At 51.1% G+C, this 16,913-nt stretch overlaps 2 protein-coding genes across 5 annotated transcripts in view; one reads left to right on the forward strand and one right to left on the reverse strand.

The window, feature by feature from the left end:
* The window catches only part of ANGPT4 (angiopoietin 4), a 48,527-nt gene extending 33,129 nt beyond the window's left edge, over positions 1-15,398 (forward strand). For 2 of the 4 annotated variants that reach the window (XM_070472493.1, XM_070472495.1), the window contains exons 4-10: positions 301-533; positions 2,215-2,265; positions 4,549-4,664; positions 6,619-6,720; positions 8,196-8,362; positions 13,656-13,777; positions 14,729-15,398. In XM_070472493.1, the coding sequence (XP_070328594.1) occupies positions 301-533; positions 2,215-2,265; positions 4,549-4,664; positions 6,619-6,720; positions 8,196-8,362; positions 13,656-13,777; positions 14,729-14,889 (952 nt within the window). In that variant the 3' untranslated portion in view covers positions 14,890-15,398. The remainder of the gene's footprint in view (positions 1-300; positions 534-2,214; positions 2,266-4,548; positions 4,665-6,618; positions 6,721-8,195; positions 8,363-13,655; positions 13,778-14,728) is intronic. The other 2 variants (XM_070472494.1, XM_020900877.2) reach the window with 2 other exon arrangements.
* FAM110A (family with sequence similarity 110 member A) overlaps positions 1-16,913 on the reverse strand; it is a 96,697-nt gene that overhangs the window by 44,781 nt on the left and 35,003 nt on the right. The gene's annotated exons all lie outside the window — the stretch shown is intronic.

Here is a 16,913-nt window from a genome sequence, read left to right on the forward strand (position 1 = left end):
CTGCTAGGTCAAAGGACACACATATTTGGGATTTGATCACAGGCTACCGGGTTGCGGGTGTCCCCCCCCAACCCCACCTGTTTCCTCTACTGGACCCTGAGGCATTTTACTCCAGGGCCAGGTTTCTCTTTCCTCCCTTCCTCACTCTGCTATCCGTGGGCACGGACCTTCCGGATGTGGAACCCTAAGGCAGGACGCTCCCTCTCCGAGCCTCGGTGCGGACCCAGGGGAAAGCCCTTGAGTGTGACTGCACACTGGGGGCGGCGGGTTCACCCTGTGCGCCCCCTCCCCTCCCCGCAGCGCGCTGGAGACGCGGGTGCAAGCCCTGGAGACGCAGCAGCAGGCGGAGCTGGAGAGCCTCCGCGGCGAGAAGGAGCAACTGCGGCGCCTGCTGGGCCGCCAGAGCGGCGTCCTAGCCGGCCTCCAGAGCACCCTGCACGCCGCCAGCATTAACTCCAGCCTCCTGCAGCGCCAGCAGCAGCAGCTGCTCCAGTCGGTGCAGCGCCTGATGCGCGTCATAGCCCAGGGCCTGGGTGAGCGACCGGGGCGCCCGGGGTGCGAGCGGAGGGCAGCAGAAGGGAGGGAGACCCTGCTTACCCTCCTGCCCTTTCACGCCTGTTCTGGCAGCCACTGCAGGAAGGACCATCCCCGCCCCTACCCATGAAACGGAAATGACAAAGAGTAGTCATCATGGTGACAACAACCAGAGTCCTAAGGGGAACCAATCCAGACTCTTTCTCCTGACTCCATGAGTGACCTTGAGCATGCCCCATCCCTCTCTTGGTCTCCCTTTCCCCATCTGTTCAATGGCGGTGATGATAAGAAGGACACCCCCAGCCCAGACTGACAACTTGGGGATTCCGGGATCCACCCTCCATCCCCGCTTGCTTGGGCTTGCCCCTCATCCCCAGGCCTCAGTTTCCCTGTCTACAGAATGGAGAGGTTGGATTCCGCCCCACCCCCCAAGGACTTCTCTTGCCCCCTAAACCAAGAGGGCCAAAGAGAAGCAGAGACGCACCTCTGGATCAGTTTCCTAAGGACAAAGGCTGGGCCTGCTCCCCAGCCCCCACGTCTAATGGGGCCGACTTCAATCACTCAGTTCCAGGGTCAGTCACTCAGTTAACAAGCACTTACTGAGCCAGCCCAGTGCTGAGTGCTGGGGGTACAGCAGTGAACAGCATAGTTCCACAAATGTCTCTTGCCAAAAAAAAAATGGCTAGCCCCCTCTGTGGGTCTCTGAGGGAAGGAGGAAGAAATGCATATTTGTTAAGTGCCTGGTATGTGCTAGGTGCCCTGCTAGCAGTGTTCCTGAAGTGTCCAGACTTGTTTAATTGCTCAGCTGTGTCTGACTCTGCCACCCCATGGATTGCAACACACCAGGCTTCCCTGTCCTTCACCATCCCTCAGAGTTTGCTAAGGCGCATATCCATTGAGTCGCTGATGCCATCCAACCATCTCATTCTCTGTCATCCCTTCTCCTCCTGCCTTCAATCTTTCCCAGCTTCAGGGTCTTTTCCAGGCAATGGAAAGCCTAAAACGCTATGTGCAGGAGAGGGGACTTCAATCTGAGGGCTGCAGGGAGTCACAGGAAAGTTTTGAACAGGGTGGGACTAACTCATTTTCTAGGGACTAACTTTTAGGAAGCGTGATTGGAACCAGGAAGGGGAGAATGGGTGGTGAGAGAAAGGGAAAGGGTTCCTACCGCTGCTGGGTCACCATAGGGGGAAGTTGGAAAGCCTTTAAGGCACAGGAGTTGAACAATAATGATGGATTCCAGACACTGTGGCTGGCAGCAATGTGGAGACAGAGGACAGTACCATAGCGCCATCTAAGCTGGGCACCCCCATGAGGTGGAGGTTTGAAAAGGTTTGAGGTAGCCACAGGCAAGAGGTGGATACGTCCATAGATGAGATTAACAGTGACTTGAACCCATCACTGGCTTGTGCATAGAGCCGTGGCAATGAGGCTGCCTAAATTCATCCTGTAGCTCAGCCAAAGGAATGGGGACTGGAGCCAACACCTCACCCCACAGGCTCGCTGCCAACCCAGTCTCCAGTTGTGGCCCAATGTCTGCTTCCCTTCCCCAGGGACCAGGGGCCTGGCCAGTGAGACCATGGAGATCCTGTCCAGGGAATGTTTTTGCACAGACTGGGATGGATTGAGGGCTTTTGTCTCTTCATTTGCGATCTGGGAATAATAGCCTCCTTTCAACAGGGCCTCAGCTCCAAGATCCAGGATTGACGTTCAAGTATGAAGCCAAAAACAGTAAGTCACACACTTGGTAGCTTCCTGGTTCATCCCTGGTCAGGATACCTATCCATCTGGAACTTTAGCCCTGTCCATGGATACCCACCTTAAACTTAGTGATTCAGACATTAAAGGATCTCCCTGCAATGCGGGAGACATGGGTTAGATCCCTGGGTCAGGAAGATTCCTCGGAGAAGGAAATGGCTACCCACTCCAGTATTCTTGCCTGGAGAATTCCATGGACAGAGGAGCTGGGCAGGCCACATCCTTGGGGTCACAAAGAGTCAGACAAGACTGACTGACTAACATTATTGGATACCCACCTACCCAAAGATTGGATTCTGGTGGATTCATAGCCCAAAGCTCTAATTGGATTCCACAAAAGGAGCCAGAGAGGGGATGTGAATGGTTTATTTACCAATAGTCACTTTTTTCGTGCTAAGCCTGGAGACACCCAGAGCCCTGGTGGAATTTGGCCATTAAATTATCCTCTCTTAAGGCCAATGATCAGTTGCCAGGGAAAGCAAAATGTAGGGGAGGGGCCCACCTAGGAGATGCTGGTAGAGTGGACTGTGGAGGGGACCCTGGGCCACCTACCCCGAGGGAGCTCTAAGGACAGCTGCCCAGTGAGACCCAGAGAGAAGGTAAGCCCTGCTCATCCCTTCCCACCCGACCCAGTCATGAGTCCTTGCGCCAGTTACCTCACTCTTGGGCCTCAGTTTTCTGGTTTATGAAATGGAGAAGTACCTCAGTGGAGTTGGAGCCCCAGTTACCTGTCCTGAAAGACTGTAACAGCCTCATCTCTGGCCTTCCTGCTTTGAATCTCATCCCTCCCAGTTTCTATCCTACACTCTGGCCAGAGCACTCTTCCTAGCCACAGTCTACGCTCCTCAGCCCCATGTTCAAGACTGAAATCTCAAGACATGTCTCTCCTTCCTTGACGACACTTTCTAGTTCATCAAACAGCCAGAGCTCCCTCTGGCCTCAGGTCTGAGATCAGGGTGAGTCATCTCCTCTCCGTGGCCTCGGGCAAATTCCCTGTGTGTGTGTGTGTGTGTGTGTGTGTGTGTGTGCATGCGCGCGCACATGCTAAGTCAGTTCAGTCCTGTCCAACTGTTTGTAACCCCAAGGACTGTAGCCTGCCAGGCTTCTCTGTCCATGGAATTCTCCAGGCAAGAATGCTGGAGATCTTCCCACTCAGAGATTGAACCCACGTCTCTTACGTCTCCTGCATTGGCAGGTGGGTTATTTACCACTAGCACCACCTGGGAAGCCCCAAATTCCCCTCACCACACCCCAATCCCAGCACACACCAGTCCTGTTCCCACATCAGAGCCTGTGCCTGTGCTGTTCCCGCTGCCTGAGAGGATCCTCCGTCTACACCTGGGCAGTCCCTGCTCCTCATCCAGGTCCCAGCTAACTGTCAGCTCCTCTAGGAAACCTCCCTGGGCCTGATACATTTTGTGTCCCCAACATCTCGCAGCCCAGAACCTGGCACAGAGCAGGCAGGAGTGCCCACTTGGCCCCTTCCGTCTCACTTTGTTATTTAGTTGATCAGTCATGTCTGACTCTTTGCAACCCCATGGACTGTAGCCCGCCAGGCTCTTCTGTCCATGGGATTTTCCAGGCAAGAATACTGGAGTGGGTAACCATTTCCTTCTTTTAAAAAAAATTTGTAATAATATATTTTATTGAAGTATAGTTGACTTACAGTGTTTTAGGTATACAGCAAGATGATTCAGTTATATGTATACACATATATAATTTTTCAGATTATTTTCCATTATAGAATATTACAAGATATTGATTATAGTTCCCTGTGCTATACAGTAAGCCTTTGTTGCTTGTTGTGTGTGTGTTTTCTTTTAAATTAGAAATATACTGTTCTATTCATACTAAGTCAAATAAGTAGAATCAAAATTTGTCATAAATTTTTAGCTAGGCAAAGTTTCATAAGTTTTCTAAAGGGATCTTCCTGACCGAAGGATCAAACCGCATCTCCTGCATTGGCAGGTGAATTATTTATCACAAAGGCACACCCACCTTCATCAATGTACATGCATGCTCAGTCATGTCTGACTGTTTGTGACATCATGGACTATAGTCTATAGGCTCCTCTGCCCATGGGATTTTCCAGGCAAGAATACTGGAGTGGGTTGCCATTCTCCAGGGAATCTTCCCAACCCAGGGATCGAACCTGAATCTCCTGTGTCTCTGCATTGGCAGGCGGATTCTTTGCTACTGAGCCACCTGGGAAGCGTTTTGCTCTCTGCTAATTGTTTTCACCTTGTCTCATTGCAGCCTCCATGAAGGCAGTTGAACGGGTATTCCAGGACTGTGCAGAGATCCAGCGCTTTGGGGCCAATGTCAGTGGCGTCTACACCATCCGTGTGGCCAATATGACAAAGCCCAGAAAGGTTAGGGGGCTCCTTGGGGACTGAGGCTATCACAGGGTGCTGAGCCAAAGGGCCCCTGCTCACCCCCACATGCTCCCCACATTCACTTCAGGCCTTGTCCAATATCTGAGATCCCAGAGAAGGTAGGGGTGACCCAGTGAGGGGTCAGATCATGCGGTTAAAGCAGATATTTTCTACCTTGTTCCATGTGGGATATTAGGGACTGGGGCTGACGAAGACCCTGAACTTTGAGGACCAGTTATCGAATGTGTGGAGAGAGGGTAGTCAAGGCAAAATGTGGATGTCAGGAGGGAGGGTTTGGGGGCCAAACCCAGAAGTGGAAGAGTTTAAGGAACAACTAGCCCATCTTCCACTTCATATTCCCTTTTCAGTTTTCTTTCAACCTTGCTGAGTATATCGAGAAGAATGGCTCAGATTATCTTTAACAGTTCTCACACACCTGCTGAACCCCCTTGTAACAAAGAGAAATCAGGCCTTCAATTTCTAGCTAGAATTTTATAACACTATTTTGTTTTATTATATATAGTTTTATAATTATCTGAATAAAGGCAAGTGTTACTAGTTTTCCTTTCATGGTACTAATAAGATATCCTTTCTAAGATGCATTCAGTCTGAGTATTTACTTAAGTGAAAAAAGACACCACTTTTCAAGTAAATATTTTATATGAAATTAAGTAAATTCAGCTCTGGTGGAATTTGGGAAGTGTGAATAGCTGAAATTTGGGAACACTGATAGAGAGGGAAGAGCTGGCCTGGGAGGTAAGAGATCTGGGCTCAAACTTCAGCTTTACTTTTTACTCATTCACCTTGAGCAAGTACGTTCCCCTCTCTGGACCTCAGTTTCCCTTCCTGCAGTCTCTGGTAGCCTCACAACACATACCACTGTCTTCTCTCCTGAACAGACCTTTAACATCTCAGAACCTCTCTTCCAGCTATTCCCCTCCTCCACTGGAAATGTTATTTCCACTCATCTCTATCTGGCAGGCATATCAACATCCAAAGCCTTGTTCCAATGCCACTTCCCCTGGGCAGCCTTCCAGGGCTGCCCCTGACTCTTTCTTGGGAGCTCATCTTGTAGCTGCCCAGATGTTCATATTCAGTAGTCTGCCAGTTGTATCAGACCTGCTAGCTGTATCAGTCTGCTAGCTTCCTCCAGATCAAACCAGCCCTGAGGGTTGATTTATCTCTCATTTGTCTCTGATTTGTCTATTAATAGTATGGGACTAGACACCAAGTATGTCTCCATCAAACATTGAAATCTACTGAACTGGCTGAAAAAATATGTAAACAAAAGTTAAACTGAAAGATGTGATTGCAATGGATGGTAAGCTCTTCAAAAGAATGAACTCTTTGTCTTATCCATATTTACATTCTCCATGCCTTGAATGGAGTCTGCTACCTAGTAAGTACTCAGAAAAACATTTGTCCACCAAATGTAATAACTTTTTTTTTTTTTTGGTATCTTGTCCCAACCGCATGGCGTGCAGAATGGTTCCTCAACCAGGGATTGAACCCAGGCCTCCATAATAAAAGCACTGAATCCTAACCACTAGGCCACCAGAGAACCCCTGTAATAACATTTCCTGAGTCTACACCATATATCAAGCACTTTATACCTCTTGGCATTTCATTCTTAAAGGAACCCTACAGTAATAGAGAATAAAAAGACTCCGTTTACTGAGTTCTGTTCTTTAGATGGATGACTCATCTAATTCTCACAATTCCAGTGTGCAGATGAAAACCTAAGGCACAAAAAGATGAAGGTATTGGCATCTTCAGTGGACAAATGAAGAGAGGAAGGGTCTGGGCCTGGATCTGTGCGATGCCCTTGACGACCTAGCTCACTGCTTGCTTTGTGATGTTCTGTCAGTCAGATGACCCTCAGGCTGGCCCAGACCTGGCTTCTGGCTACCTCCAGGGACTTCGAATTCCCCACCTTTTCAATTCTCTCCAGGTGTTCTGTGACATGGAGACCAAAGGAGGTGGGTGGACCCTCATTCAGCGTCGTGAGAATGGCAACGAGAATTTCCAGCGGAACTGGACAGATTACAAAGAGGTAACATTACTGCCCTGGGGAGGATCTTGTCAGTCCTGAAACCTGGGGCAGGACTTGGGGTGTGGGCAGGCATCTGGTTTGCCCTCAACCCTTCTCAGAAAAAAAAATCAGCCTGCCTAAACCAACTCCCTTTAAACAGGTTTGGCCAGCACACATTTACTGTCAGGGACTCCAACACCCAAAATTGAACCTTCTTTTTGCAAGTCCTGACATATATCCTAAAAATGAAAGTTTAGCTTTCATTTTATTTTAGTTTTTGCAGAAGATACACATTGCTAGAAAAATTTTAAAGAATACCAAAAAATGGAACAGAAAAAAGTAACGTCTGCTGCCCACCCCTGGATGCACTGCTTAAATGACTGTCTTTGTCTTAACACACATACATGACTACATTTGCAGGAGAGATTTTTTAATGCAGAATTGCTGGCTCAAAGGCCCCATGCATTCTACAAGATCAGGGGTAATGTCTGATTGTCTTCGAACTTTTTAATTAAATTTTGAGTAAAGGATTTTTGGCAAGCTGACTTAAAAGCTCTTAAAGTTTTTAAGAGCAAAAGAAATAGAAAAAGATACTCACACGGAAATATAACAATACTATTTTGTGTGTGTCTGCTTGCTGTCCTTTTGATAAATACTTGAAAATGAATACCAAATTAAGCAATGAGTGTTCTTGAACCAGTTGGGTTTTAAAGGATCATTCAAATGGCAAAAAGAAATAGGGTGCTCAGAAGCAGAAATACAAAAACGGGTGCTGACTATAAACCATTAGACTGATCAGTGGTACTAAAAGAGGGAGTGGGGCTTAGGTATGCCCTGTCCTTAGTGCTGAATTACTGTCCTGGCTAAGGGTGTTGGATACTTGTCACCCTGGGATACTTTCCACCTCAATGCTCTTCATTTTACATTTCTGTTACTGAAATTTTGCAGTGACTGCCATGTCACTGAACAGAGTTTGCTCTACCATGTATGAAGCTGATTTAAGTTTTTAGTTAATTTTTAATTGAGATTTAATATACATGCATTTCTGTGCACAAATCCTAAGTGTAAGTAAGATTCAATGACTTTTCAGTGAATATGTATTCACCCATGTGACCACCATTGAAAGATAGATATGCAACATTCCCAGCACCCCAGAAAACCTCCTTGTGTCCCCTCCAAGTCAAGACACCCCCAAAATAGTGGTTATTCTGACTTCTACCACCACAGACTTTTTTTGGCCTGTTCTTGAACTTCATAGAAATGTGCTTTCAATTGCTTTTAACAGATTTTTACATTTACAAAAGTCTTAGTCTTTTTACTCTAGAAGTTGGGGAGCTCCACCCTTAGGCCTGCCCACACTATTCTTTATGAACTTGGTCATTTAGCAAAGTGGCTTTGGGTGAGTGTCCCCAGAGCCTGGCCCAGCCCAGATCCTTAACCAGAGGCGTAGCCTCTGTCCTCTGCATGCAACCCACCCCCATTCTCCCCTTCCCTAGGGCTTTGGCAACCCAGCCGGAGAGCACTGGTTAGGCAATGAGGTGGTGTACCAGCTCACCAGCAGGGGAACTTACTCTTTTCGAGTGGAGCTGCAAGATTGGGAAGGCAACGAGGCCTACGCCCAGTATGATCGCTTCCAGCTGGGCAGCGAGAGGCAGCTGTACAGGTGGGCTTGGGGCCCAGGCTGGTGGGCGGGCGGGGGACCCTGGGCTAGTGGCTACGGAGTCTGCACCAGGGGTCAGTCCCTGGGTGTCTCCTGTTCCTGCCATCTGTCCCCCATCTGGGCGCGCGTCATGGGCTCGGGAGGCGGCTGGTTAGCACTCAGCACAGCCCGGCCACTGGGTGGGGTGGAAAGAATGTCGCTGACGCTGCCGTGCCAGGAGCGGGAAGGGGCCTTCCAAGGTCAGTCACTCCGAGTCAGCCATTTTGCACAGGCCTGGAATCGGGGAGGTGAGGTTCCCAGCCTGGCCTATGCTGTGAGGTGAAGTGGAAAGGTCTCCGGGCTGGGAAGTGAGAGAACTGGGCTTGTTCTCGGTCTCTCCAGCTCGCTGTGTGAACTCAGGCTAGTCAAGTCAGCTTCTCCATACCTCTGTACCACAGGTTGGCCTTAAATATGAGCAACTTATAAAATCATCAAGCTCTCCCACCATCCCCCTCAGCCTGGGTTCTTGGTCCCATTCAGAAAAAGAAATGAGCATTTCTTGAGCACCTACTATGTTCCAGGCACATAACTCCATTTAATCCTCCCGATAACGTTTTGAGGGCTTCTCCGGTGGCTCAGATGGTAAAGAATCTGCTTGAAATGCAGGAGACCTGGGTTCGGTCCCTGGGTCAGGAAGGTCTCCTGGAGGAGGGCATGGCAACCCACTCCAGTATTCTTGCCTAGAGACTCCCCATGGGTGGAGGAGCCGGGCTACAGTCCATGGGGTCGCATAGTCAGACACGACTGAGTGACTAAGCACACACGCACACATAACCTTAGGAGGTAAGTGTTGCTATACCTGCTTTAGTGATTCAGGAACTGCCAGAGTTACAAGGTAAGGAGGGCCTGGTTTTGAACTCATTCTTGCTGCCAAAACTCATTGTGTTTCTCCTCCATCTTGTTATGTCTCTGAGAAACTCGAGGATATTAAAGATAAGCTATCTTGGAACCAGGACAGAATTAAATTCATAGACTCATGCTCCTGGGCCACAAGGGACCTCACATGTCATCTGGTTTTTCACATGATGCTAGAACCTCCTCCATAGTCACAGTCGTCATCCAACAATGTTGGAATGCTTCCATTAATGGGAAGCCACTTCCTTCCAAAGAATCGCTGATGACTCTGACCCCTTGGACTGTATGCCTCGTTCCCCCTCTGATGGCCTCTCAGTGATGTGCCCCCAAACCCTCTTTCTGTGAAATTTTCCTGGTTCCTCCAGTTGGCTGCTTCTGACATCCCTCTTTATGGGACTCAACCCAATCTGATAATTCTCTTTCCTAAAGTGTAAGGTCTGGAGCTAAATGAAACATCCCCAGGTCTGGGCTAGGCTGGCTGAGCGGAATGCCCCCTGACTCCTCGAGCTGACCAGCGAGTAGCCACAACACCCGGCTGACCTCTCTTTAAGCCACTGACCACCAAAGCCAAGGCTTAAATCCTGGCTTTATCCTTATCTCCCTGAGGGACCCTGAGCAAGTCGCTCCCTCTACTGTCTCATCTATGAAATGGGTACCCAAGTGTACACACCTCAAAGTGCTGTGAAGCTTGAATGAGACACTACACATGGAGCATTAACACCAGCACTTAGTAAACATTCAACAAATAATATTATACTATTATATTACAATTATTGTTCCCAAGCCATCCCTTCACACACTTTGCTGGCCTGCTCTGCGAGTTCACTGCTGTTCCCATTCCCAGTGCCTGGGACATAGTAAGTGCATAACAGGAAGTGGGGGGTCCCTCCCTTTCCTACAGATGTAACAGTTAAACTTCATTTCATCTCCATGACCCAATTCTGGGGCAGCAGCTTCTGTGGCCCCAAGTCCATGATCTGCCATTTTTCTTAGGGAAGAAATATCAAGAAAGTATTATATCTCATTGTGCTAAAGAACATGGCCCTAGAGCCAGATTGCCTGGGGTCTGAACCCTGACTCTTTCACTTGTCAGATTCATGACCTTAAACAAGTTACTTACCTCTCTGTGCCTCAGTAAAACACACTATCCATGTCATAATTGAGATAACCTTGTGGGAAAACACCTAGCATATGGTAAGGGTCAAGTAAATGTTAGAGATATATAAGCAATATATCCAAAGACAGAAATACAGTACCTCTACATCTATGTATATCTCAGTTATTTATGTCCATTTATACAAACATTCGCATTTATGTTAAATTTGGAACCACTTGCTGTGCTCTCCTATGTGAATTTGATGTGCTGCCTCTGACTTTTTATCTGAGACCCGGAGAAGCTCCCTGCCCATTACTCTCAGGTCTCAAAGGGCCCACATCTACTTCACCCTTTGCAGACCCCAAAATAATAACAACAATATATTGAACACTTGCCCTGTGCTAAGTGTGGGCTGGCCTTGGTCATTTGGAGAAGAATCAGACCTGCGCTCTGCCCCTCAAAGTTGTTCACAGGCCAGTGTGTCATGTGTATCTTGGGATGAGTGTGTCTTCCCACACCCCCAGGAGTATAGGAGTTGCCTAAGGGGACAGCACAGGAGCATAGAGACACTTGTGCTATCAAGGAGGGCTCCCTGGAGGAGGTGATGCCTATGAAGAGTAGGCATTCTCCAGGCAAAGAGAGGATAGAGAGGACACCCCAGGCAGCAGGGATATTCTGGGGGGAAGAAAAGACAGAAGAGTTGCCATCTAGCTGACCATGGAAACCTTAAACTTAAGCCACACTCTTTCAAAGGTTGCTGGGATCCTAAAGAATAGGCCCTGCTCATTCAGGAACAGTTTGGAAGGTCCTGGAAAACACAGAGGGGCCTGGAAACTGCCAGAGAAGGGCTAGGGGAAAGTGACAGAAACAGATGCTGGTCCCTGGGCCCCCACTGTCCAGAGTCAGCTGCCTGGTAAGATGAGGAGGATCCTCTGAGGGAAGCCCAGAGGCGGGGAAGCCTGGCGGTCAGCAGCTGGGACGTGGGCAAGAGGGGCACCCTTATATGTCAGATACAGTGATGGGGACCCTCCGGAGCCCAGCTGGGGGGCATGCAGAAGCCTGCAGAGAAGTAGCCATGTAGTGGGGTGAGGGAGGCCCAGACAAGGCGCAGCACGCACTGAAGTAGGCACAGGCCTCCCCGAGGTGCCCACGTACCCAGACCCGGCACAAGCGCAAGATACATACAGAGGTGCGTAGGGACACGCACAGACACACATGTTCGTACAGAGGGGCTCACCACACCCCTGGGGTACATACATGGACCTTCAGAGCACAGAGACCCATACAAGTGCCATAGCTACCCAAACCAGCACAGGCACGCCACCAGGCACCTGTGCAAACATGCCTCAGAGAAGCCCTTGCAGATAAACACATGCACAACCCCAGCCACAGGCAGATTTCAGAGCATGCTCAGACCCACCATAGATAATGCTGCACAAACTCAAAACACAAGCACACGTACACACGCAGGCCCAAAGACGCATATCCAAATGCTCACAACCTCAGACACACAGGCTCACACCCCTCCTGGATCTCGCTTGGGGACGTCCAAGGACTCATGTGTTTGTTTGCGTTCCCCAGGCCTCAGCCATGAATATGTTCAAAATGTATCTGAAAAATGGGTCAAGTAGGGTTTCCTGGCCCATGACTTGAGGGTCCCCTAGAGATTGCAGATCCCCCTGCTGGCTCCCAGAGGAGAGGGGAAGGGACACTGAGGACTTGGGCCCAGTAAGGGGCTGATGCTGCTGCATGACCTCATGAGATCATTTGGCTTTGCCCAACACTGATTTCAACCGGCCCCAGACTAGACGTGACCCCCAGTCTCAGCCTGAGTCCCAAGCCTGGCCTTGAAGTGACATGTCTGAGCCCATAAGGGGAGCCGTCAACAGTCACAAGAAGCTGGGACCGTATGAGCAGGTGGGCCGGCCAGCCTGTTCCCACCCCAGGGAGGCCCTGGCTAGGTGGGCCTCTTAGAAGGGGGTTTGCAACACCAGTCATGCGAGCCCAGGGTGATATATTTAAGGGCATAGTTGAGGCTTCATGACTGCCTGCCCTGAGTTGGCCCTGCCCTCTCCGCAGGCAGAGTCCATGGGTGGGAGGTACCAGGACTGAGCTAGGCCACATGCCCAGGCACCACCTTTCCTCTGGATCCCTCTGGGGGAATCTTGCATGCCCTGCCCTGGGGAACTCCCCTGAGCTCCCCTAAACTGCCCTGGCTGGACCTGGTGTCCATTTGCCTCCACCCGGAAGACCTTCTTGATTGCTCCCAAAGTGGCTCACGCCGCAGCTGTCAGTGGAGCCCCTCCCCCGCTACAAGCCCCCAGCACTGTCTTCAGTCAGGCTCAGTGGAAGCCTGTGCCAGCCGCATGCCCCGGGCTGGAAACACTTGGACAGGACAGGACGGATAACAACAAGCCCTGAACGTGCTGGGCACCTAGCACGTGCCAGCACTGCTCCACGCTCATCACATGCTGAAGTCACCTCCTCACAATGACGGTTAATATGCTATCATTACCGTTTTAAAAAAATGAAGAAGCTGAAGCTGAGAGGTGAAGAAATCTGCCCAAGAGCATGCAGCTGGTGAGCAGCAGAGCTGGGATTTGAATCCAGGCATTTTGTCCCCAAAGCTCATGCATGGTTGTAATCACCACACAGGCCTCAAGGTGCCTGCCAGGGTCTTGTAGCCTGATAAATAGAAACCCTCCCCAGTTAGCTGCAAGGGTCGAAGTCACAGGTGTTGGGGTGCCTTGGGGCCTGATCCATGTGGGCTGGTGTGGTCAAGGAAGTCTTCCTGGAAGTGGGGGCCAGAGGATGAGTGTGAGGAGGTATGACAGGGCTGGGGATGCAGGATGGTCAGCTGGGGGAGGGAAGGCACACAGCTCCCAAGTCAGGCCACTTGGGGCAGGCTCCTTTGGCTCTCGGGAGCTGTTTCCTCTTCTGTAAAACAGGAGTTTTAGGGTATGGTGAGGATTAAGCAAGAATGAGTTAACTCATGTAAAGTGCTTTAAACAATGCCTGGCACATAGTCGATGTTCAAAAAGTGTTAGCCATGGTCCTCATTAATACTATTATCATTATCATGATCACTCTCACAACTGTCCAAGACTCAGGTCCAGCTGAGAGGGTCCTGGCGCACATGGGGACTCTGTCCCTGGAGGCAGCAGGCAGGGAGGGCAATCCAGGAGGGGAGATGGCCCCGCATCCCAGGATGTCCTTCCCAGGACAACCAGAGGGGAGCCCCTTCCTCAACCAGCCCCAACCTGACTCTGGGCCTCTCTCCCATCACCACCTCCGGGTGGCCTCCAGGCTTTCTCTGAAAGGGTACAGTGGCACAGCAGGGCGCCAGAGCACCCAGAGCAACAACTTCAGCACACTCGACGCAGACAACGACAACTGCCCCTGCAAGTGTGCCCAGTTTCTGTCTGGAGGTGGGTGCAAGAGGGGGTGAACCCATGCCTCCACACAGGCTCATCTGGCTGAACACCTTCATCCCCTCCCCCCTTGGGTCTTTGTGCAGCCAGGTGCCATCAGGAAGTGGGTACAGGTCAGGGTCTCACTCACTCGCGGGCTGGCCTGGCTGTACCTCATCCAAACTCCCCTGTTTCCACTGAGTCCTTAAGGCCCCCTTCAGGGTCTCACCGCCCCCTAAAGCGGGCACCTCCAGTTCTCCGCTGAGACCTCGGAGCAGCACTGATGGTGGGGACCAGGGTGCACCCTAGGGGGGTGAAGTGCCTAATCTGCTCCAACCCCAGATCTGAGACTCCCCCCCCAACCCTCCTCCAGGCCAAGCAGGATTGGGAGGAGGGAGACCTGGGTGGGGGGCAGAGGGGCAGCTGCCCATCAACTCTGACTCAGGCAGTGTTTTCTGCAGGGAGCGACATCAGAGAGCAGGAGGTGGGATGTGAGAGATGGAATGAGAGGGACAGAGATCAGAGGGGACCTCCGGAGACACAGAGACAGGGACAGATGGAGATGAGAGAGACATCAGGACAGACAGACAGAGAGGTGGACACAGCGCTGCAAGGGGACAGGGGTAGGTACAGAGTGAAAGGTGGAGAGAGAAACATAGACCACATTTCATCCACGAAAGACGGATGGAAACTGGGTGAGAGGCAGAGAGACCCAGAAAGGCAGGGTCACAGGGAGCAAAGAGAGACAGAGACATCAGAGAGACGGACCCAAGCTCCCAGCCTCTGGAGGCCCCAGGCTGAGGAGAGGGTCTGGGGATCTCCTGCCCATTCCCACCCAACCCCACCCTCAGCAAGCTGGCTTCTCTCAGGGGCCAACAGCCCTGATTCATCTGTGGGGTATGGGGGCTGCCCTCACCCTACTGACTGCATCCCCAACTCCCTAAAGCCTCTTCCTCTCGCCTCCACCAGGGTGGTGGTTTGATGCCTGTGGCCTCTCAAACCTCAACGGCATCTACTACCCAGTCGGCCAACACCTGCGCAAGATCGACGGCATCCGCTGGCAGTACTTCAAGGGTCCCAGCTACTCGCTGCGCGCCACTCGCATGATGGTGCGTCCGTTGGGCATCTAAGGGACAGCCACGCCTGGAGCCTGGTCCCACGGGAGGACCTGGCCATGGTATCCCCTGGACAAGCTGGACTCGAACACAGGACACAATGCCAGGACCTTGTCCCGGACAGCCTGGGGGTCCCCTGAGCCAGCCCTCCTTGCCCCAGGAGTCCAGAAGAGTCACCTCCTGCCCTTTTCCCCTCAAGTTGTGAAATGGTGGACATTTGGGGGTTCCTGCCTCTTCAGTGTCCCTTTTTCCTCTTCCCTCCTGCTTCCTGCAGGGCCCTCCTGCCTGCCTGAGGGTTGCAGTATTCTAAATGAGATATTGCATAGCGGAGAACAGATTTAACTGGGCTCTGCAAAGGAATACACAGCTAGTGGTGGAATCTCAGGCAGGTGGGAAGGTATTTACAGGAGGAAACTGCCCAGGTGGAGGCCCAGATTCTGTCCCCGGGTTCTTGGGTAAGCCATCTCTTGTTCTAAGCTTTCTCACGTCCTTGAACATCCTTAAACTTTCTGTTTGAGACAGAAGGAGCTGTGTCCCCCTATAACAGGAATCGCCATTTGCACCCACACTGTCCATCACTCCTAGGCCCCAGCATCTAAAGCTCAGACGTGGTTTCTCAGGAGCTCCAGGAGATCTAAGAAGTACTCCTTTACTCCTAGAATGTTCTAGAATATGTTCCAGCGATAATAAAGGTACCTGTGCTCTAACGAGGGAGGGAAACACCAGGTTAAATCAGTGTAGACAGGCATTTTTAGCTGCAGGCCTTGTCAGAGCCATCAATGTGGTCAGGTGCTTTGTGACCGCCCATGAAAGGGCTAGAGTGGGCCGCTTTCCCCAAATTTACTAATTTGAAAATGGGACCTGATTATCCCAGAGCATCTCCTGGGGCTGTGGATGCCCTTAGAGAAAATTGGTTCTCCCAAGTCATGAGTTAAACCCCAGGCCCCATCCCCACCCCCAGCTGTTTTCACCATTTTCAGCGATGAGGGCCACCATGACATTTTCAGACAGCCTCTAAAAACAACTGGAAGGAGGCTTTGGGTTAAAACAGACATGCTGTCACGGAAAAAGAGTCTAGAACTAAGTCTTTGGTCTTAGAACTAAGTGTGCCAAGGCTTCTCTGGCCCTAGGAAGCCAGTTTTCTGGCTGGGGCTGCCCTCCACCCTTCTTGTGTCCCCAGCTCATGCCAGCTCTCAAGTTTAGGGACTCTTGGGGACTGCCCACTCTGCCTTGAGCAGGACACCAATCGCTGGGTCCAAATCCTTCCTGCCTCCAAGCCAGAACTCCTAGTCTCCTCCTCTCTCATCGAAGAGCGACACTGCAGTTATCCATGGAGACTGGGCTTTGCTGAGTCTGGGCAACCAGGGGCTCTTCATGAGCTTCTTTCAGAGGACAGGAGCAGAAAGGGGCCACGGCCACTCTGCCACCCACTCCCATTACTGTGTCACCCACCTCAGTCCTGATGTGGCCACTGAAGACCTGTCGTCCTCAGCCAACACCTGGGCCCAGCCAGGACCAACCTGCCCTCCCGCCCGGACACCCCTCTATCTTCAGAAGGATTTTCTCCTGCATGATGCTGTGCGGTGGAAATAGGGCACCTTCGTCCCGCCTGGTTCTGCCCCAGCTCCCACCTCCACCAGTCCCCTGAGTCAATCCAGCACAGATTAGTGCTGATCTTCAGGGAAACCAAAGGATGTGGTTGCTAATGGTGACATTTCAGGCAGGAGGGAAAAGTACCTAGGGGCAGGTTGCAGCCCAGAAGGCTGACACCACCTTATCCAGCATTTGCTAAACGAGCCTTTATTTAGCATTTACTGTATGCAGCGTGGTGCTCTGGGCAGGACTTTGGAGTCAGACAGACCTGCTCTGGCTCTTGAACTTGAAACCGGTGGTCCAGCCTCTCAAGGTCTCGATCGTCTGGTGTGTGAGATGGAGATGGTGATTCTCCCTCCTCACTGTGCCAGGGCAGGAGGAAATGAGACCGTGTCTTTCAGCCTCTTGGCAGAGCCCTGCAGAAAGCAGGTGCCTAATAAATGTTA

The sequence above is a fragment of the Odocoileus virginianus genome, chromosome 9 (assembly GCF_023699985.2).
Source record: "Odocoileus virginianus isolate 20LAN1187 ecotype Illinois chromosome 9, Ovbor_1.2, whole genome shotgun sequence".
Taxonomy (NCBI): Eukaryota; Metazoa; Chordata; class Mammalia; order Artiodactyla; family Cervidae; genus Odocoileus; species Odocoileus virginianus.